We start from the raw sequence: 19871 nt of genomic DNA, 5'->3' as shown, positions 1-19871 counted from the left end.
GAGAAACAACCCTTGCGAATCAAGTTTGGGCGAGGCTCATCCACTCGAATCCCCAATCTGCGCCAATGTCATAGTCCAGACTGTGAGCTGGCAATGGGCCTCCTTCAGCAGAGATCCTGTCAAAACAAGCGTATCGAGGTCAGACTCGCCAGGAAGACGCGGGCAACGGGGAAGACTTCTGAAAAACTCACGTGGAAGGGCGATGTTGCAGTAGCGGACCTGCGTACATTTGCGTCGAATTTGGATACATGTGCTCTTGCTGTTGGTGCACACCGTGATGTTGCCCATGTTGCGTGTGAGCCGCACCATTGGTCATGATGACCCCACGCGCATCAACTGGGCCTCCCGAATGTACATGCTGTGGAGGCGGTCCAGTCGGAGCAGCATGGGGGTAGAGCGTAGCGTTCGGATCGGGTGCATGTCCGTTCGCTGCTTGACGAGTCGTATCGAGCGCGGACATGGCCGCTCGCCGTTCGGCCTCCGTGACAATCATGCTGATCCGTTTGAGAACTTGTGCGTACTGTTCCTTGCGGGAGTGTGCTGCCTGGTTGTGGAATGCTTCGAACAAGCACTGAACGACGAGGAGAGATTGCCGGGCAACATTGCGCACACGCTCTCGAATCGAAGACAGGGCGCGATGAAACATGGCGGTCGAGTCACTGATCAAGAGGTAATCGGCGCTCGGTTGCTTGTCGGCGTCTTGGTCGTACCAGATGGTTGAGAATAGCACAACAATCGCGATCTGAGACCGATATCTATCGTCAACAAGGACGCAATCGATAAGAGTGAGAGATACAGACATACCTGGACATGGTTGAGCTGGTAGCTAATAAATAGGGACGTTCTGAATATCAGCACGCGCAGCTGACCCACAAGGCAGGAGAGCAGGAAACTCACCAGTCCTTGACCAACGGACACTGCGTCCGGTCCAGTTCTTTCTGCGTCTCGAGTACGACTCGCGCAGCTGCAACGGCGAGATCGGTCGCTTTCCTGAAAGCTGGATCTCTGTACCCTTTCGATGCAACTGTGGGCACAAGAAATACAGTGGGTCAGACAGCTGCAAACATACGCGAATGACGCGAGTGCGGAATTACAAGGGCGATGGAAGCGGATCAAGCGAATATTGATGTTTTGCAACGAAAAGATCCGGGCCCAGAACATTGGGGTCGTTTCGTTCGGTTCTGGCCGTTCGAGGTCGTACTCTTCGAGCAAGTTGCGCATTTTGGTATCGCAATCAAGAACGTTCGCGTAGGTATACGAGGGATCAAGCACAACGGTGTCGTGGAACGCCCGCTGAATCGACCCGACTCGGAAGCGCAGCGTCTAATTATCAACCAAAATCGTCAGTCGCTTCCAAGGACCAAAAAATAGGTGATTGCCAGAGGTGAAAAGTACCTCGTATGCAAAGATCGTTCGAACATTGGATGGATGAGGCGCGCAAAAGACGTCGGGGGTCAATTCATGATCGTGAAAATTGCCGGGAAAGGCGCTGTCGACTGGATATATGGATACCTTGGTTAGATCTGCCACGTGCGACAGGGGAGAATGCAGTAACGTGATACTTGCCATATTGCATCGGGAGCACAGGCCGACAGCGAAAGATGGTTTGATCTATGTGGCAGAGTCCGTGGAAGCACCTGAGGGCAATCTCTCTCCGAAGCGTGTTCTTGCCGGGCGGCAGAGCAGGGTCTTGGAAAGTCGGCATGGTATTCGGGTCGGTTCCGAGCTTGTCGAGGCCGAGCTGTTGGCAGAGTCGCATAGCCGCCGCAATGTAAGGAAGCAAGACATCAACGAGCCCAGGATCGCCCGAGTTGAGTGCGAGGGGACCGAGGAGTACAACGGCCTGTAGGGGAGAATCAGCTCGAGAATTCGGGGAAGAAGACAAGAGACTGTCAGCTCACTTGTATCGTCCTGATTCTCGCGGTCGTACCATAGCCATCTCCGCACTCTACTGCCGCTCGTCCGTTTTCGAAGTAGCGTGCAAACATTCCAGTAAGCTCCTCGTGCGTGAATTCCGTACCGGGAGGGAGATAGTCGATCGCATTGGCCGAATTAGCGAGGACCTGAAAAGTCAACCGATTGTCAGGCATACGCAGGTCATACGTGAACCGGCGGACTTACGAGGGTCAGAACGGCCAGCCACAACGGGTCGACCTCGAGCCGCCGACCCTCCTGTACCAGCTGATGAAACGCTTCATACTCGGCAAGGAAGGTTGGAGCATGAAAAGCTAACAAGGAGTAGCGAGATCGCACCGTTAGCCGCCGGATTTAAGCAGGATCGAGAAACGGGAGAGAAGCGACGCACGTGGCCAGAACCAAGCTATGTTGGCAAAGTAATATTGTATCAGGAAGTCCATCTTTGGTCGACTCGGCAAATCCGAGAGGAGGTCTTCGAGCACGTAGGACCAGCGCTTGGAAATTTGTGGCACGAGTAGAGATTCTCGATAACGAGAAGTGCCATGAGCGGCGGACACTGTTGCAACGGTGGCATGCGGATTTGGCTGTGTATGAACAGCGCATCAGCTCGCTGTCCAGTAAATCGTAGGTCGAATGAAGACTCACGGGCGCCGCGACCTGGCGAACCGTCTGAGGCGCCGATACTCGAACGTTGACCGCTGTAGTTTGTTGCGGATGATTCAGCGATACTCGCACCAAGCCGTCCTGTCATGTAGCTTACCGATGTCCTCGAGTGTCAAGGCAGCCTCCTCAGTCTCGCTAAGGTTCTCCTCTGATTTCGCGCGCGTCAATTCTCGCTCGGTCCCTCGCGGCGACACTCCATTCTCCGTTACGGAAGATATCCGTCGTCGATGTAGAGGTGGTGGGGGTGCTTGACCGAGGAGCATGCTTTCGAGCTGCGCGACTCTCCGCTCGAGATCAGCCCGGTGATCACCGCAGCTCATGTCCCTGTGCAAGCGTTCGATCAGCCATGCTCGCAGCCCAACACTCGCTCATGTCAAGGCAGTCTGTTCGAGAGCTAGGATAGCAACGTACGGGGTGTGACCAGCACTTGAACCCGGAACAGATCCGGGATCGCACTGAGCCGAATCGCCTCGTTTCTCACACGCCTTGCACGCCGAGCCGGGGGACTCGCGTTCGCATCGGATCTTCCTCGAGGTGCAGTTCTTGCAACTGAGGATGGCACGTTTGCGCGTGATGCGTTTCTTGGTGGCCGGAGTGCCGGACGGGTGCGGTGCGGCGGATCCGGCCGATTGTTGGAGATGATGAGCGTTCGCCGGCGGCGGCGGTCCCGCCATGGAGGGCTCGGGTTCAAACGGACGCTTGAGGTCGAGGGTCGAGGGTCGGACTAGCGGCGATTCCTGGTGGTGAGAGCCAGCCTGAGCCATCGCAGCCCGCGCGGTGCGTCCGGAAACCCTCCCCGGAGGATGCGAAAGGTGGACGAGAAGGTCAGGCTGCAAACATCGCGCGCGTCAACGTTGGTCAATCAATTCGAACACAATCTCCGCTTCTCTTTCTCCCTCCTTGGCGCTGATCGCAAGAGCCAGGCGTCGACTACTTGCAAACAGCTCTGAGCACCGCCTTGAACGCAGGATCCGCCTCCTGACGCACGTGTCTCCTATCAAACCCCGCATTCGGGCCCAATTGTTGACACCGAACCTTCGATCTCTCGCTCTCGCCCGATACTTGGATACTTGCGCTTGAGCCTCTTCCTGACCTCGGCCTCTCTCGATCGTGTTCCCTGTGCTACAGACTGCGGACGATACGATTTGAGACGGTCTCTCGCAGCCTTTTACTGTACTAGGCTTCGATCAATCGCGTGCGCGTGATATCGATGATATGCGGTGTGCGGATAAATAGCATTCTCAAGGCGGCTTTCATGACCGACACATTCTCTCAGTTCGAAAAAATCTCGGTTCAGTACAAGATCAACAGCAAATTCGGATTGACACTCGGAGAACGAGAAAAACACAAGAGACGGGCAAGCGAGAAGAGTAGGGATACGCACACCAAAAAGGGGTCCATGAACCGGCGCTACAGGGCAGCCGCAACCATCAAGTGTAAGTGTAAGAATCGGAACAGCCCAGTCAAGCCTACTGTCGGGACTTGAAGATGTACGACTCTTCCTCGTCCGGCTTTATGTCGACGTGGCATGTCAGAATCGAGTACTCATTGCCCGGTAGAGAGCGCTTCAAACGAACCTTGTGCTTGCACAGCGCAGCGAGCTGCTTGTACTCGGGGTCGTTGGGCAGCTTGTTGAATAATCGGAGCTGGAACGCAGTACCAGCAGCGGCTTCGTCCTTGCGCTTCTGACGTTCCGAGTTCTGAAAGTAGCGATGGATCGTTAGTGACCGATTCCATTCTCGCAAGTATCGACCAGAATATACCTCTAGAGCACTCTTGGCCGTGCTCGCAGCCTCGAAATCTCCCCTTCGAATGCCATCGGCAACCGCCTTCCACGCCCTCCTGCTCTCGAATTCCTGTTGCTGCTCAACGGGCGCGACTTGAATCGGTGTGCGTAGACTGCTGTCGTCCGCGTTGAGGAACACTTGACCTTCGAATCCTTGCTTGGACGGCTTGACGAACGAGCTCTCGCCACCGGACCAGACACCCGAAATCGTGTAGGCCACCGGAGCGGACGGAGCCGGTGCAACCTCGGCCGTGAACGAGTGTGATTTGCCCGACACCCAGCCCTTGCCGCTGTATTTGATCGTCGTGACCGCGCCGTGCGAGCTCTGAATGTACGAGTTGCCGTCGAGCTCGACGTAAGGGGCTCCGTACCAGAGGCCTTCGATCTTCAGCTTTGGCAGCGTAATGAGGTAGGCTAGCAACATCGACGAGATCAGAGGTCAACTTGAGCTCCGACAAGCGAATCAGCGACGACAGCGCGGCGAAACTCACATTCAACGCTACCATCAGAGAGCTTGACGCGGAGAATAGCGTGTCCGACTTGGCGGATACTGAGGGTCCTGGCCGAGAACGTCGTCTTTTGGGCGCAGTTGCCCTCGAGCGAGACTCCCTTCGCCGGGTTCTCGAGAAAGTAGGCAGTGACAGGAGGGTGGTGCGAGACTTGCTCGGTATGCAGAACGAGCTCGCCGTTGTTCCACTGGCCGTTGAATTGCTCGCCGAGGAAGCTGCTCGTCAGCGCGAGACGAACGGAATCAGCGATGGTCTAGCGTTCATGGGCGCGCGAGGCCCGTTCAGCGGTTTTGCTTACGGGTTGAGAGGTTTCTTCTCCGAACCAGTCTCTTTCTCACGACGAGTGAACTGGCCGCTGAGGGTCGAGATGAACCATTTCGTGACCCTCAACTGGCGGTCTTCGGGCGAAGTGCCGTCCGCGATGGCCGAGAACAGTCCGGTTGGCTCACCTGTCGGGACGCGCGCGATTCATCAGCGACAGAGGTTGAGAGAACAAGCTGGAGTGGGAACATGCTGACCCCAGTAGCTCGGGAACTCGGAGAGCGAAGTCGGGGACAGGATGAATGACGGCGCGGTGAGCGAGGAAAGATCGCCGGACGCGGAGGCGATCGACTTGAGGAACGAAGACCATCCTGTAGGTGCTCGAGAGCAGTCAGCATAGGGCTAGTCGCATTGTGGCTCGAGCGAGACCGAGCGACCGCCTGCAACAGCAGCGCCTGGACTGCGGCAGGGGGTGGAGCGCCCATCTTGGCCCGCAACAAAGGACAGCAGCGCACCTGATTTCTGCGCAGGAGGCACGGCGTCGACTTCTTCTTTGGTCATGATGGGATGTGGAGATGCTTGTCGCGTCTGTGCGGGTTGGCGTGGAGGGGAGGAGGGCGGATGATGACGCTGCACGCCAGCGAGTCGACTTCAAATACCGCTCGTCCGCTACGACTGTCGCGTGCGCGGCGCAGCTCTTAAACCACTATCCAGCTCCTCGAGACCGAGCAAGAAGTACAGATCACAGCTCTCGCGATGCATACGGACAAGTGATGCACGGATGATCTGACACGTCATTGTCGCACCTTTTCATGCCTCAGAATTATCGCGAACCGCTCGCGAGCTATATCGCTTCAGACTCACGCTAGATAGTGTGCAACAGCTTGATGAGCTGTATACCCGCGCAGCGACAAGTGCGGGGCAGGGAGCGAGCGAAAAACATTGCAGTGACACGAGCCGAATTTTCCCCCCAGCGAGGCGGGCCGTCTCTCTCCCTCACATTCGCCCTAACATCGTGTGAGCCTGCATAGTCTGTCCCTCACTGTCGCGGGTCCAAAACTCGAATCTCACGCTTCCCTCACTTTCTCTCCCTCTACCAGTACATACGCCCTTTTATAATCGTGAGTCCTCTCTCCTCGTCGTCGTTGTCGTCACCCGCCGGCTTGCGCGCCCACCTCGCCCTCTCGTCGCCGCCGCCCCGACCTTCGCGGCGTCGGGTCGCGTCTCGCTTTGACCTTGTCCACCTCTCACCACGGAACGCGAGGCCTACACGCGTCTCGCGTCACTGTCACTCGATTCCCCTTGTCTGCCCACGTTGCGCCTTATCTCTCGCCATCGATCGCCAGGTTTCGTCGTTCGCGCGTGCACAGACATAAACAAACAAACATCTCGCGCCCAGAACGCTGACCACACCTTGTTCGCTCTCAATGGTAGATGCCCAAAGAAGCCAAACCCCGCGCTGCCCGTGGCACCAAAGCCAAGAAGGACCCCAACGCACCTGTGCGTTCGACTCCCTCGCGCTCTCTCTCGCTCTTCCGGCCCTTTTTCTGACGCGTCCATCTCTGTCGTCTCGTTTGCAGAAGCGTCCTCTCTCTGCCTACATGCACTTCTCGCAAGCCAAGCGCGCTGAAGTCAGGGAGGAGAACCCCGATGTCTCGTTCGGTATGCTCTGTTCTTTTCGGCCTATTGTTGTTGCCCGCCATAGGATCGTTCGCTAAGTCGCGCTAAATTGCCATCACAGGTGAGATCGGCAGGCTCCTCGGAGCCAAGTGGAAGGAGGCCGACGCCGAAGAGCGAGCTGTAAGCCCTTTCGCTCAACCACTCCCGAGCTCGACTCGATTCGAGACTCATCATGTATCCTTTCATCTAGCCCTTCGAGGAGAAGGCCAAGGAGGACAAGGCTCGCTACGAGAAGGAAAAAGCCGACTACGAACCCTCTGGAGATGCTGAAGCTGCTCCGGCCAAGAAGCCCGTCAAGAAGGCCGCCAAGAAGAAGGCTGCCTCCGACGACGAGGAGCAGTCGGAGGACGCCAAGGTCGAAGAGGACGAGGAGTCCGAGTAGGCGTAACGTTTTATCATCGATACCCACGCCCACTACACAACTTGTGCTGCCTGCTTGACTTTTCATGATCCTGCTGTTCCTCCAATCTGTGCACTTTTCCCCCCTCTCACCTCCTATCTGAATCCACCTGGACGGCTGTCGAAGATATCCCATGTTTGTGTGTGTCTATAAAATCCCCCCTTCACTGTGATGATTATTCCCCCGCCTTCCTCTCTCGAACAAGCCTTTCCTCGTTACCCCTAAAACCCCTCCTTCACCCTCACCGAGGTTCAGTAGTTTCAAGTTGTATTGATGTTTGCTTTCCCCTCTTCCGAGCAACTCGTGTCCATCATGCCTGAGAGGACTTCTCGGCGCCTAATCAATCGACAACGAGGACAAAGCGCGAGCATCGGCTTGAGTAGTGTTTGCCGCGCCACTTCACATCTCGTGTTGGTCAATTGATGACAAGAAAAATTGGCATAGATTAGATAAATAGAGCTACATGTCTAGTGCTTCAAGTACCATTCTGACACCGCCGAGGCACCAGAGTCTTCATCTGCGCCCATAGCAAACGAGATCGATCACCGTCTTTGGGCTGTCCAGGGAGTCTCAGCAGGGACGCTCAACCTCGACGACTCCAAAGATGCTCGTGGCTGGGCAGTCCAAGGTGTCACGCTCTTCTCGGCGCGCCAAAGGGGCAACTCGGACGCGTCGGGGTCATGATGATCCGCATAAGAGTCGAATGGGTATTCAGGTGGTAAGTCCGATGAGGGTTCGTATCGCATCTCGTACTCGAGGTAGCGCATCAGCGGGTCATACTATTTCAGTCAATCGCAAAACCGAGTTAGCGCTGTTAGGACCTTGCTAGGATGGTTCTGCCAAAGAATTACCATATCATCGAGCCCAACTCGCTCTCCAACTGCTAAAGGCTGTTCCGAGAACGTACATTTCCAGATCAGTGAATTGATTTCCGTTAGAGAGTATACACTCACCATGAGCAGCTTCTGCATCCCTGTCAGTGAGAAATCGATCGCTAGGCATAAGCCTTGGAACGATTTCGGTCCTCCCCAAAGAGCTCGACTGTGAAGAGTGTTGTTTACGATTTGAGTGTAAAGGAATCTTGCGGCGAGATGTGAACATCTGTGCAAGTCGTTGTAACCGCACAGCCACTGAATGTACGGCTTGCATTGTTTGTACGCCGGATGCTTTCGCACTTCCTCCGAATAATGCTCGTGCAGGTGACCATGGCAATCACCAGCAAGTCGAAGGGAAGGGTGGAAAGGTGCAGCGAGGAAAACCGAATGTAGAAGCAGGACAAAGGTGAGTAGGCTCGTGCGGACCATGTCGCGGTGGTCAAAACTCATAGCAAACGAGCTCGCTACGACGAGGAACCTTTCAACGAGGTCACAGACGAGGAATACACCCGTCTTAGCGTGAAATGGGATCCCTTCATGATATATGCGAATCGACGTTGGAGGCGTTTTTGAGCCGGTAATCAGGCCCGGACCATCAAGGGGAATCGTCGTCACTTGTCTGGATCGTTTGGTGCGTGTAGATGTTTCGTCACTATATGAGTCTGTTTTCTTGTGCCCGTACGAGGAGGAAACTTACTTCAGGGCTTTTGGAGCATTTACGACATTGAACGGAAGTGATCCATCAAATTGCAAAGGCTGGAATGGCACCAAATCGAGGAGGGTCAGTAACGTTCGTAGTTGCAGCGATTGCAGGGCTAGATACCTCACAATCATGAAGGAAACATATTGCGCTTTGAGTAACAAGAAATCAAGCTGGACGAGCGGGAGGGTGTCGTTGTTTGCGCTGCATCCTCCATAGACATGCATCCAGATTGCACAAGCCCCAGTGACTGTGAAGGGTTGCTTTGAAGTGTTGGGAAACCACTTGTGCTCCCACCGCGCCAGAAAGGAAAGCGCATAGCCAAGTTGGCCAATCGAAATCGGGGTTGAACAGTCGTGCTGCTGGCCTTCGTGACCAAACATGACTACGCTGGAGTCGGAAACCAACCTGAGTAACAGTCTGACATCACATTCCCTTTTCACGCTTTTGTCATCAGACTTTCTTGGAGCCAAGACACGAGCCCCTCTCTCACGCTGGGGGTTTGTGCGTGAGCCTCGAGCTCACCATAACGATCTGTGCGTGAGCCCCGAGCTCTTCAACAATGATCTGTGCACAAAAAAGCGGAGAACGAAAAAAGGTTGCAGATTGCGAGGATTGCAGACGAAAACAATAAGATGCGATTTGGTTCCCACAAAAAAGAAGAACGACCTGTAGCGCCCCCTCACCTTCCCTACATACGAGGGAGGACGGTTTTTGTCTCTTTTGTTGTCACTATTTCTTTGATTTCGACAGATCGACTTCGATGTATTTTTTCGGAATCCCTTTCGAGACGAGTAATGTTGTCACGAGTTTGTCATGTGTACCTATAAAGACACACCGTGTATGGAAAGCGAATCAGTCGTACGTTTGAACGCAAGTCCCCGAGGATCTGGAACGAGGAGGAAGCAAAAGTCAATGGGACAGGAGATCTTGGAGGGTACAAACCTTGACACATGATTTCGACTTTGGGTGTTTGATTCTTTTTCGCCGAACCTGCCAGAGGTTGTACTATGGCACGGAACAGAAAAAAAGAAGGAATGTCAACAACTAGCACCAAAGCAAGGTAACTGTTTCTCCTTGGTTCGATTTTACCTGAAACTGAAGAAGCCGATTTGTGTTTCAATTCTTCGGCCAACTTGTCCGAACTGTGTAAACTCGGGATAACATCGATCCACTGTTCGTGATTCGACACGAGGGTCACTTGACGTTTGCCAACGTTCTTGATCGAAACTTTGATGATTGGAGGTTTCCCCTTCTTGACCACTTGATCGTTCTCTTCCTGTCCTCCTGTTGCCGTCACCGGTGACAATGACCAGTACTCGGTGAACCCAGTCCCGTTCGAGATGAATCGTTTGAACCCTTCATCTTTCGTCATGACGCCTCCTTCGAACTCGCCAACGGATTCACCTTTCTTGAGCAAGACGCTCGTGAGCAATTCTTGATGAGACAACGATTCGAGTGCGAGTGGGGTTGGAGATGCTTCCGGGGTCAACAAGAGGTGTTTTTGAGAATTGGGATGAACGAGAGATTGTTGCGAAAGGTACGAGAGGAACAAAGTTTTGAGCGAATGAAGTGGGTACAGGTCGTGAGGAGGTCGAGGGTGAGGGATGTGAGACAAGATTTGTTTGACGGTCGATCCACTCGGTTTGAGGTACTCGTTGACAGAGACTCCGGCAGTACCACTGCTCGAGCCAGTCGATTCTTGGATCCTCTTGTCATTCTCAGTCGTCGCGTTTGAGGGGCCCGAGTTGCCACTACTGGCCCCACTCGCTTCGGCTTGCGCGAGCGTCTTGTACCTCCGGAACGTTTCAACTTCTCGATTCGAAGTGTTGCCGCTCATGACGACCATCTCTCCTCGAACTTCTTTCGCGACCAACCATCCCTTCTTGTGCGCAAACTTGATCAACGCGGTCAACTTTTTGTACGAACTCTTCTTGAGATCGGCTTGTGGCGGGCAAGTCGCGAGACGGTTCGGGAGGATGTGGGAAGAGTAGAAGGACGAAGCTGGGATTGGGTACGCTGAAGGCGCGAGGGTCTGGACAGTCAACAGGATTGACGAGTGCAAAATCTGATCAACCTCGGAAGGCGTGAGATCTGCTGCGATCGAAGTCGAGGCGAGCGAGGTCGAGAGGTCGGTTACGTTCGTTGGGGCAGAGGTTGAAGCCGGCGGCGGGGGAGTCGAAGGTCGAGAAGAAGAAGGAGGAGTCGACCCTGCCGTGATTGCGATGAGTTTTGAACCTGATTCCCACAGGTAGTCTCCCCGCGCGTGCAGGGTCAACACGGCTTTGCCCTTCTTGTCCTGCTCGAGCAAGTCGCGCTTGGTCGCACCGAGGTGGCCGACGGCGACGACTGCGGTGGGGTTGCCATACACGACGACCGACACGAGGTCTCCTGGTTTGATCGAGTCGGGCAGGGCGTGAATCGAGCGGTGAGAGACTCCGGCAGTGAAGAGAGCTGTCGGGAGAGAAGCGTGAGCTCGATGAGGTGAGGAGTTGGCAGGAAGGAAACTCGGGACGGACCTGATCCGGATTGAAGATTGTCGACGACGGCTTCGGCTGTCTCTAGCTGGGGCAAGAGGCTCGGCACGAGGTCGAACGCGTAGCAGGTCGGGACGAGTTGGCCTGCATCGCCCTTGCCGAGTCGAAACAGTCGCGGATCGGGTTCGGACGCCGCAGATGGGGCAAAGTACAGGGTGACGGGTTCGTCGAGGTGGGTCGACGCCTTGCACGTGAGGGCGCCGTCGGGCAGGAGCAGCTTGGCATCGGCGGGGGTGCACGCTGGGAACGCGTGCGTGACGTGCTCGCGAAGCTTGCGCAGGTCAGACGACCGCAGTGGAGTCACCGTCTTGCTCGAGTGTGGGCGTTTGAACATGTTGCGCGATCAAGGTCGGATGACATGCATGACGGAACGAACAACTTGAGCGCGCAGCTCTTCGCTGTTGCCCACCTCCTCTCGTTCTCTCCTACTCGCCCAGTCGATCCTTGTATCTGCGATTGTAGCGCAAGTACCAGCGCTAGCCCCTCGATCCCGGCCTCGTTCTTGAAAGGGTCGAACTGCGGTGTCGGATCCGATAGCCGAACGCGAACATGGCGCCAGCTCCCGTCGCTGCCTCGATCGAGGAAGGCAAGCTACTGTCTGAAGCACTCGCAACCGTACAGACTCAACTCGTGCAGCTCAAGCGATGTCTCGTGCGTGTCCTCCCCTTGTCATCGCCCCCACTCGCATCCGCCCTCGCGCAGGCCAGTCACTGATTGCCGGTCTCGAGGGCATGACAGGACTCTGATCAAATCATGGATGCGCTCAAAGCCGCGTCGACCATGCTCGCCGAACTGCGCACGTCGTCCCTCTCGCCCAAGCAGTACTACGAACTGTACATGGCCGTGTTTGACGCCCTGCGTCACCTCAGCTCGTACCTGTACGACGCGCACGTGCAGGGCAAACACCACCTCGCAGACCTGTACGAACTCGTGCAGTACGCCGGCAACATCGTACCCCGCTTGTACCTCATGATCACCGTTGGCACCGTCTACATGTCGATCCCGGGTGCGCCCATCAAGGAGATCATGAAGGACATGATGGAGATGACTCGGGGCGTGCAACATCCTACCCGCGGTTTGTTCCTGCGTCACTACCTCAGTGGCATGACTCGCGACCACCTCCCGATCGGGGATGACCTCGGACCGGCTGGCAACTTGCAAGATTCGATCGGGTTCGTCTTGACCAACTTTATCGAGATGAACAAACTCTGGGTTCGCCTGCAACATGCGGGACTCTCGCGGGACAAGGACCGTCGCGAACTCGAACGGCGCGAGTTGCGCATCCTCGTCGGTACGAACCTCGTTCGGCTGAGTCAACTCGAAGGCGTCGGACTCGAGTTGTACCGCAGGACGATCCTCCCGAGCGTACTCGAGCAAGTCGTCAATTGCAAGGATGTGATTGCGCAAGAGTACCTCATGGAAGTCGTCATTCAGGTACGACAGAGCTCTCTTTCATTTTGGCGCTTGATCTTACCCACCTCTTGAGAAGGCTCACGCATGTCTGTGCACAGGTGTTTACGGACGACTTCCACTTGCGCACCTTGTCACCGTTCCTGTCGGCTACGGCCCAGCTGCACCCGAAAGTCAACATCAAGCAGATCGTGATCGCGTTGATCGATCGACTCGCAGCGTACGCCGCTCGAGAAGCCGAGAACGAATCTCCAGAAGAACGTGCCCGAGAAGAGGAAGAACAGGCGAAAAAATTGCTCGCTCGAGTACGCAAACAACGTGAACGGAACCGCCTCGAACGCGAAGCGAGAGAATTGAACGACAAGTTTCGCAATTCGTCGATCGCAGGTACAAATGCGCCACCTCCACCACCAGGTACTGGGGTCGACGACGACGAGACTGAAGGATGGGGCGCAGTAGTCAACGTGCTGCCACCGGGTCAAGCACAGCTCGAAGCAGATGATGGCAAGATCGACGGTCAAGTTCCGAGAAAGATCGAGAACGGTGCAGGTAGCGCGATTGGCGAAGGAACCGGCAAAAAGTACCGAGGGATTCCGGAAGACGTGAGGTTGTTTGAAGTGTTTTGGACCCAAGTGGTCAACTTGATCAAGGCAAGTCTTTAGCTGCTCCGTTTCCTATCAATGAAAGAGATTACTCACTGCGTCAGCGCGGTGCACAGGCTCGACCCGACCTTTCGATCCAAGACGTGACCGCACTGCTTGTCTCGCTCGCAAACCTTTCCCTCTCGTGTTACCCTTCTCATCTCGAGTACATCGACCAAGTCCTTTCTTTCGCCCTATCTCAATGTCAGCTGTCGTCCGATTCGCCCGATTTGCACCATCCGACTACGACTTCTCACCTCCTCTCGCTCCTGCTCGCTCCGATTCAAAACTACCTCACCGTACTCACTCTCCTCGCTCTCCCCAACTACGCGCCTCTCTTGAGAGCTCAACCGTATGCGAGTCGACGTAGCATCGCTCACGCGATCGTGGCAAATGTCCTTCGCAACGAAACCGTGATCGACACGCGAGAGGATGTCGAAGGTATCCTCGAACTATGTCACGTCCTCGTTCGAGACCAGAAAGATCGACCCACTGCCGGTCGAGCGGTTGGGATGGATCGATCGATGAGCGGTGGTGGAGGTGGAGGAATCGCAGGATACATTCCACAATTTGGTCAAGGTGCAGGATACGGATCTTCTGCTCAACAGCAACAACAGCAACTGCAACAACGAGGTTTGGGACAAGGGTACGATCGGGAAGAAATGGCGGAAGAACAAGGTTGGATCGCTCGTATGGTTCAACTATTCAGAGCCGAGAATCTCGATACTCAATTCACCGTGAGCGCTTTGTTTCATTTGACCCTTCTATCATCCGACTTGAAGGGCATACGATCAGAAATAACTGATCATTTTCCTTCGTTCTTGCCCGTAGCTGCTTCAAACCGCTCGCAAGGAATTCTCGGAAGGAGGTGATCGCATCCGATGGACTTTCCCACCTCTCATTATCGCTGCGATCAAACTGTCTCGAAGGTACAAACGTGCACAAAACTCGATCGAATCGACCACGTGGGACGCCAAAGTTTCAACCTTGTTCAAGTTTATTCACCAAGCGACTTCAATCTTGTACAACAAGGTTGAATCGTCTTCCGACATTTGCCTACGATTGTACCTCTTGTCCTTGTCGGCAGCCGACGAAACTGGGTTCGAAGAACTCGCGTACGAGTTTGCGGTACAAGCGTTCACGATCTACGAGGAATCGATCAGTGAATCTCGAGCGCAGCTACAAGCGATCACAACCATCATTAGCGCCCTACAAGTCACGCGCGTGTTTGGAGAAGACAACTACGACACGTTGATCACGAAAGCGGCATTGCATGGAGCGAAACTGTTGAAGAAGGGTCAACAGGCGACGGCAGTTGCTATGGCGAGTCACTTGTGGTGGCAAACTGAACTACCGGGTCGTGACACGAGCGACAATGACAAGGTAAACCCCCACCTTTTTATCTTTTCACGAGCATGACGCTGATCCTTACTTGCGTTTTCTTTTCCTTTTTGCGACGTGGCGGTCCGGAAACAAAGCCACCATACCGAGATGGGAAGCGAGTTCTCGAATGCCTGCAGAAAGCACTTCGAATCGCGACAAGTTCGATTGATGAGCTCACGAGTGTTCAATTGTACTGTGACGCGCTTGATCAGTACCTGTACTACTTTGAACGAGGAGTTGATGCTGTACGGAAACCTCTCTTTCTCACACTCTCTCTTGCCACGCCCAAATACTGATTCTCCTCGCGGCGGTTTTCCGCTACAGATCTCGGCGAAACACATCAATTCGCTCGTCGAACTCATCACTTCGAACCTCGATTCACTCCCACCTTCAACCCCGAACCCGAACCAAAACGCTATTCAACATCAACAATTCGAACGACACCCTCCTTCGACATCAGGTGCGACTTCAGGATTGATCGAGGGACTCAACACTCCTGAAGCGGTTTTGAAACATTTCAAAAACTCGCTCAATTACATTCAAGGTCGCAAACTGGGTCGAGGTCCAGAACTTGCTCTTTCGCACAACGGAACGTCCGCAGCAGGATCTGGAGGCGGAGAAGTTGAACAAATCCAGAAATTGTACAGGGACGTTGAAGTTCAGGGAGTATTGCTCAAATTGGGAGTTCCTCAGTGATCTTCGAAAAGTCTCGGTTGTCGTGTTTTAACCCCCCTTCTTCTCCGTCCTTCGAGTCTCTGTTCTTCGCTTTACTGCAGTGTCTTTCTCTTTACCCCTCAAGTCGTAGTTTCGTTTCTCCTTTTGTGTGCTTTTTCTCTCTTCTTTGCTTGAATGCCGAAAACATTTAGTGTCCGTTGTTGCATTTCTGTTCATCCTCTCGCCTCTCTTTCTCTCATCCTTGCGCTTGCCAGTCATTGGGAAGCGTGTCAAACGTTGGCCTCGGAACAGCACTCAGGAGAATTCTGATTCAAGAGCTACCGGATCGACGATTCGAGGGTTCCCAACTTTGGATCAACCCCCCGCGGGAGAAGGTCTCGAGAACGAGAACTGAAGAAGCATCCATGATTCACAGTAAAGGTATTCTTGCGTCAGTCGGAGCAGGGGAAACGTCTCGGTAAAGGCTATTGACTAACCTTGATCCTCTCTGCAGGACCTCCTTCGATCAGAAGGTCATCGTCGTCACCTTCGTTTTGAACGTGTCGATTGTCAATTTGAGGTTCTTCGTGGGCGGATTTCGGGTTTGCAGTTTTCGAAGATGAAGAAGAAGAAGAAGAGGTTTCCTTGCGCTTCTTGGACGGAGGTACAGTACCAGGGTCGATCGTGACTCCAGAAACGACTCGCGTTTGTCCGACAGGTGCCGAGAGTTTGATCGGTTGACGTACTCCGCCTTCAAGTGCGAGCTAATCACGATAGAATCAGGATGAAAAGGTCAGTGAGCGATCGAAGGTCTATGTGCTTCAGGGTTCACGTACTCGTTGTTGCAAGGTTTGTTCGTCATCGGGATCGTCCTTGACATCTCCAGGTCTCGAAGCCGGATTGTACCCGATCATCCTGACCGCTTCGCTTGAGAACACTTTTCTGCGCTCTTTGTGATGTCGCTGCTTCTTGCTCGAATCGATTCCTTCCTCATCATTGTCATCTGACGAGATCGAACCGTATCGACTGTCACCACTGTCGCTGTCATCTTGTTCTTCGTGATCGTCCTGATTCCGTTTACGCGATTTCTCTTTCCTCTTCTTCTTCGCTTCCCGTTCGCGTTCCAAAATCTCCTTCATCTTCTTCCTCTTGGCCTTTTCTTGTTCCCTCGCGAGTATCAAGTACTCGCCTCCCAAACTCTGTCCTCGATCACTCTGCCCCAGTTCCTTCAATTCTTTCCTGCCCTTCTCACGTTCGAGTCGTTCCCGTTCCTTCTTCTTGCGCTCTTCCGTCACGATCGGTCCATCTCGGACCCCGGGGATGAACCCTCCAGATCCTCTCGACGTAGGTAATCCGATCCCTCCTGGCATCAACGAATCGAGATCGGATCGACTCGAACGAGTCGCGTTCATGCGGGAAGAAGAAGAAGAAGGTCCAGAGGTAATGAAAGATCGAGATCCTCCAGCGACATAGGTGTGATGTCCTGCAACAACAACCGCATTCCCTGAAGCACCGGAACCGAGACCGTTGAGTTCGGCGGTACCTGGTTTCTTCTTCGTCTGCGAAAGTGTTCCAGTCGATCGTAGCGATTTTTTGAGTTTCGAGAGATCGATAGATGCAGTTTGTCTCAATGAAGCAGTACTTTGCATACCAAGAGGGGGTCAGGAGAAGGTCCGGGCAAAGCAAAGAAGGAAAAGGGATACACTTACTTGCTAGACGTTTCTGCACGTCCAACTCCAGTCCTTGCGACAGCCAAATGAACGTGGTACTGACACTTGGTTCCGACCCGTCTGCCAGAGGGGGAAAGATTTGTACGTGAGTCTTATATTCATCTCAACAATGGGAGAAGCAAAACGTACGCGTCAACCCAACTGTTGCATTTGTTGCCATCTTTCTTTCGAATCGCGTCGCAGAACGTCAAGTCTTTCGCACGACCGAGGACTACCATTGAATCCGCTGTCAACGGTTTGAGGGTATGCGACCGTCCCTGTAATCGAATAATTACGACCGATCAACGTCCGAGAAGGGTTTGACGACAATCACGAAAAAGAGACTCACTTGACTGTGAGGCAAGAATGCCGGATTGATAATGGCGACTACTGCGCCTGGACTCTCTTTCCAAAACTTCTCGTACGCTCCACCCGACTGTCCTTTGTACACGGGCACTTGGTTCCCATCTTCATCGTACCCGGTATCGATCGAGTCCGATTCGATCAACATGACATTGAGAGTCCCCGTTCCTGCCGCGGCGGCACGTTCAGTGGACAAGTCGATCAATTCGAACCGAATGTACCGTTGTTGTCGTTGTCGTTTCGTTCGTTTCAGGAACACTTCTTCTGCAGGTCTCGCTTCGTCTGGCAAAACCTCTTTCAACAACGGGTCTTGTGCAGGTTGACGTCCTCCACGTGAACGATTCGATGGGTCATCGGTAGGTTTGCGAGGTTCGGAAGCGAGCGGGTTCGAATTGAGGAATCGAATCTCGTCCTTCCACGCGAGTACTCCAATGATGACGAAATCGGCATCGACATCGACGTGCACTTGTCGACGCGTGTCGATTCGAGCGAGCGAGTAGATTTGCGAAGGAGTCAAATGGTATCGATCAGACAAAAGGGCCTGTACTTGATCGTGAGAAACGATTCGCTCTCTGGTAGGGAAAAAGGGGGGAAAGAACGCAGATGGGGCAAGATCACCGCAATGGTCAGTAACGATGGAAAAGACAAATCAGTAGAGATGTGTGTACCTGAGTTTGATGCCACTGTTGGGTTCGATCCGTTCGAATAGAGGATCGTTCTTGGGCGGGACAAAATCTTTTGGACCCATCTCGAGTTCTTCGATGATGGTTCCATCCTTGTTCCGAGATTTCGATCGATGGGTAGGTCCGTCCGTGATGTCGAGTTCGTCATCATCGTCATCCGATTCCGATACGTTCCTCGTCGGAGAGGGTTGCCTTCGAATGGGAACGGGCTTGTCTTCCTGCGCAGTGATCTGTCGCTGACTCTTGGGCCGAGTCATGGCCGAGATGAGAGGTTTGACATCTTTCAAACTGTCTCCGTCGTCCGAGGGTTTCTTTCGGGCAAGGTCTTTCGACCTGTTTGCGCGTACTCTCAGATCGTTGCTAGTTCTCGCATTCATGAGCTTGCTGACGGCTCCGGTAGATCTCAAAGAAGAACTGGACGCGGCAGAGGAAGAAGTCGTGACGGGACCGAGGTTGAATCCGGTGGATCGTTTCGAGACGAGCGCTTTGCGTTTCGCGTCGAGTTTGGCAGTCTCTTGTTCCGCCTGCATCTTCTCGACAAACGATCTCGCTGGAAGATTACTCTCGAGGGATCAGTTCTCGTGCAGAAGAAACAGCAGGCAGTAGAGTTTCGAAAGAAGAGTTTACGTAGTGCGGATTCATGCGATGCGAATCGAGAAGGGGTTGGTTCTCGCGATACGATCGACACGGACGCTTCGGATTTGAACACGAGAGGTGGAGGTGGACCGGACAGGGTCGAATCGAAGTAGGCAGGACGTTGAGGGCGGGAACTGTCCGCTTCAAGTTGGAGCACGTCCCGACGTTTCTTGCCTGAGTGTTCGGCGCGTCAGTGGGAAGGTCATCGTTGAAGAGGTAGAATTGGGTTTGGGACTGTACGTGGGGAAGGGCTGTCGGCTACGAGCAGGTTGGCCGAGCGTGCGGCGAGTTGATCCTGTTTGAGCTGCCATTTGCGCTGCTTGTCTTTCTGGCGCGCGAGGGCGGCTTCTTGTTGCGCGAGAAGCTCGGGATCGAACGGAGAACTGGAGCGGTCGCGACTCATGAGTGCCAAGAGGGAGAAGAGTACGCGACGATGAACCGCACAGCGACGCGCGCGTCGACACGAATCACTCTCTCTCTACTTTCTCGCTCACTGTAGTCACCATTATGCTCGAATCCGTTCGCAGTCGTCAAAGGTGGGGTTTCCTGATCCTCACGGTGCTCCCGGGTCTGTTCTCTCGCGTTCTGCACGATGCCGTTTCCGCTCGATTCGCTCATCTGAACCCCCTTTTTTCTCTTCTTCCCTTTCGTTCCTCATCTCGTCATGTCCAGCTTCGGCCGCAATCGGATACTACCTGAGATCGCGTCAAGACCAACAAGTTATCGATGCCGTCATCCTTCCCAATCCCTCGTCCGCTGACGTCCCGACCGGCTTGATCGAAGACAAGATTCGATGGTTGAAGAAACGTGAAGCGAGACTCGTAGACGAACATGATCAACTCGAACACAAACTGGAACGGTTCTTGGAATCTCGAAAACCTTCGGCCTGAAACACCCTCACAGAGATTGCCGCACCGTCTGGTAGAAAGGAGAACCGGCAAACAGGGCGATGAGCTCTCGTCCCGCCTCTTGGCCGCTACCCGACGCAACCCGATCCGATCGACGAAACAAGCACGTTCGTCACAGCACAGGACCAAACGCGTTCCAGCAAGAAAGGAGGCATC

At 54.1% G+C, this 19871-nt stretch overlaps 7 protein-coding genes across 7 annotated transcripts; 3 read left to right on the top strand and 4 right to left on the bottom strand.

Annotated features, from left to right (window-relative positions):
* Positions 1–19: 19 nt before the first annotated feature.
* Positions 20–3344, bottom strand: JCM15063_002437 (fungal specific transcription factor domain-containing protein; the record flags this gene model as incomplete). Its single annotated transcript, XM_076677537.1, has 13 exons — positions 20–116; positions 192–742; positions 805–826; positions 898–1024; positions 1095–1323; positions 1396–1496; positions 1567–1843; positions 1902–2063; positions 2122–2228; positions 2306–2501; positions 2563–2615; positions 2678–2904; positions 2992–3344. 13 exons carry the CDS (start codon positions 3342–3344, stop codon positions 20–22), a joined length of 2502 nt encoding a protein of 833 aa, XP_076535235.1.
* Positions 3345–4049: 705 nt separating this feature from the next.
* On the bottom strand, positions 4050–5697 carry JCM15063_002436 (uncharacterized protein; the record flags this gene model as incomplete). Its single annotated transcript, XM_076677536.1, has 7 exons — positions 4050–4091; positions 4158–4280; positions 4344–4780; positions 4858–5090; positions 5174–5324; positions 5394–5507; positions 5652–5697. The coding sequence occupies 7 exons, from the start codon at positions 5695–5697 to the stop codon at positions 4050–4052; spliced, it is 1146 nt and encodes a 381-aa protein (XP_076535234.1).
* Positions 5698–6570: 873 nt separating this feature from the next.
* JCM15063_002435 (non-histone chromosomal protein 6) lies at positions 6571–7198 on the top strand (the record flags this gene model as incomplete). The annotated part of the gene is made up of 4 exons (XM_076677535.1): positions 6571–6636; positions 6717–6798; positions 6878–6936; positions 7007–7198. The coding sequence occupies 4 exons, from the start codon at positions 6571–6573 to the stop codon at positions 7196–7198; spliced, it is 399 nt and encodes a 132-aa protein (XP_076535233.1).
* A 2325-nt stretch (positions 7199–9523) lies between these two features.
* TMA64 (Tma64p) lies at positions 9524–11662 on the bottom strand (the record flags this gene model as incomplete). The annotated part of the gene is made up of 4 exons (XM_076677534.1): positions 9524–9615; positions 9737–9799; positions 9884–11245; positions 11311–11662. 4 exons carry the CDS (start codon positions 11660–11662, stop codon positions 9524–9526), a joined length of 1869 nt encoding a protein of 622 aa, XP_076535232.1.
* A 215-nt stretch (positions 11663–11877) lies between these two features.
* On the top strand, positions 11878–15458 carry VPS35 (retromer subunit VPS35; the record flags this gene model as incomplete). The annotated part of the gene is made up of 7 exons (XM_076677533.1): positions 11878–11979; positions 12067–12762; positions 12840–13388; positions 13457–14116; positions 14211–14762; positions 14858–15007; positions 15087–15458. The coding sequence occupies 7 exons, from the start codon at positions 11878–11880 to the stop codon at positions 15456–15458; spliced, it is 3081 nt and encodes a 1026-aa protein (XP_076535231.1).
* Positions 15459–15901: 443 nt separating this feature from the next.
* Positions 15902–19210, bottom strand: JCM15063_002432 (Mcm10/DnaG-type zinc finger protein; the record flags this gene model as incomplete). Its single annotated transcript, XM_076677532.1, has 8 exons — positions 15902–16180; positions 16253–17057; positions 17126–17206; positions 17276–17403; positions 17475–18060; positions 18157–18721; positions 18799–18981; positions 19048–19210. The coding sequence occupies 8 exons, from the start codon at positions 19208–19210 to the stop codon at positions 15902–15904; spliced, it is 2790 nt and encodes a 929-aa protein (XP_076535230.1).
* A 104-nt stretch (positions 19211–19314) lies between these two features.
* Positions 19315–19697, top strand: JCM15063_002431 (uncharacterized protein; the record flags this gene model as incomplete). Its single annotated transcript, XM_076677531.1, has 2 exons — positions 19315–19375; positions 19480–19697. The coding sequence occupies 2 exons, from the start codon at positions 19315–19317 to the stop codon at positions 19695–19697; spliced, it is 279 nt and encodes a 92-aa protein (XP_076535229.1).
* Positions 19698–19871: the final 174 nt, after the last annotated feature.

This window comes from Sporobolomyces koalae, assembly GCF_050403365.1.
Source record: "Sporobolomyces koalae JCM15063 DNA, S_koalae_JCM15063T_v1_ctg9, whole genome shotgun sequence".
In the NCBI taxonomy this organism is placed as follows: domain Eukaryota; kingdom Fungi; phylum Basidiomycota; class Microbotryomycetes; order Sporidiobolales; family Sporidiobolaceae; genus Sporobolomyces; species Sporobolomyces koalae.
Note: the sequence above shows the minus strand (reverse complement) of the source record. Positions and strands in the feature narration are given on the sequence as shown.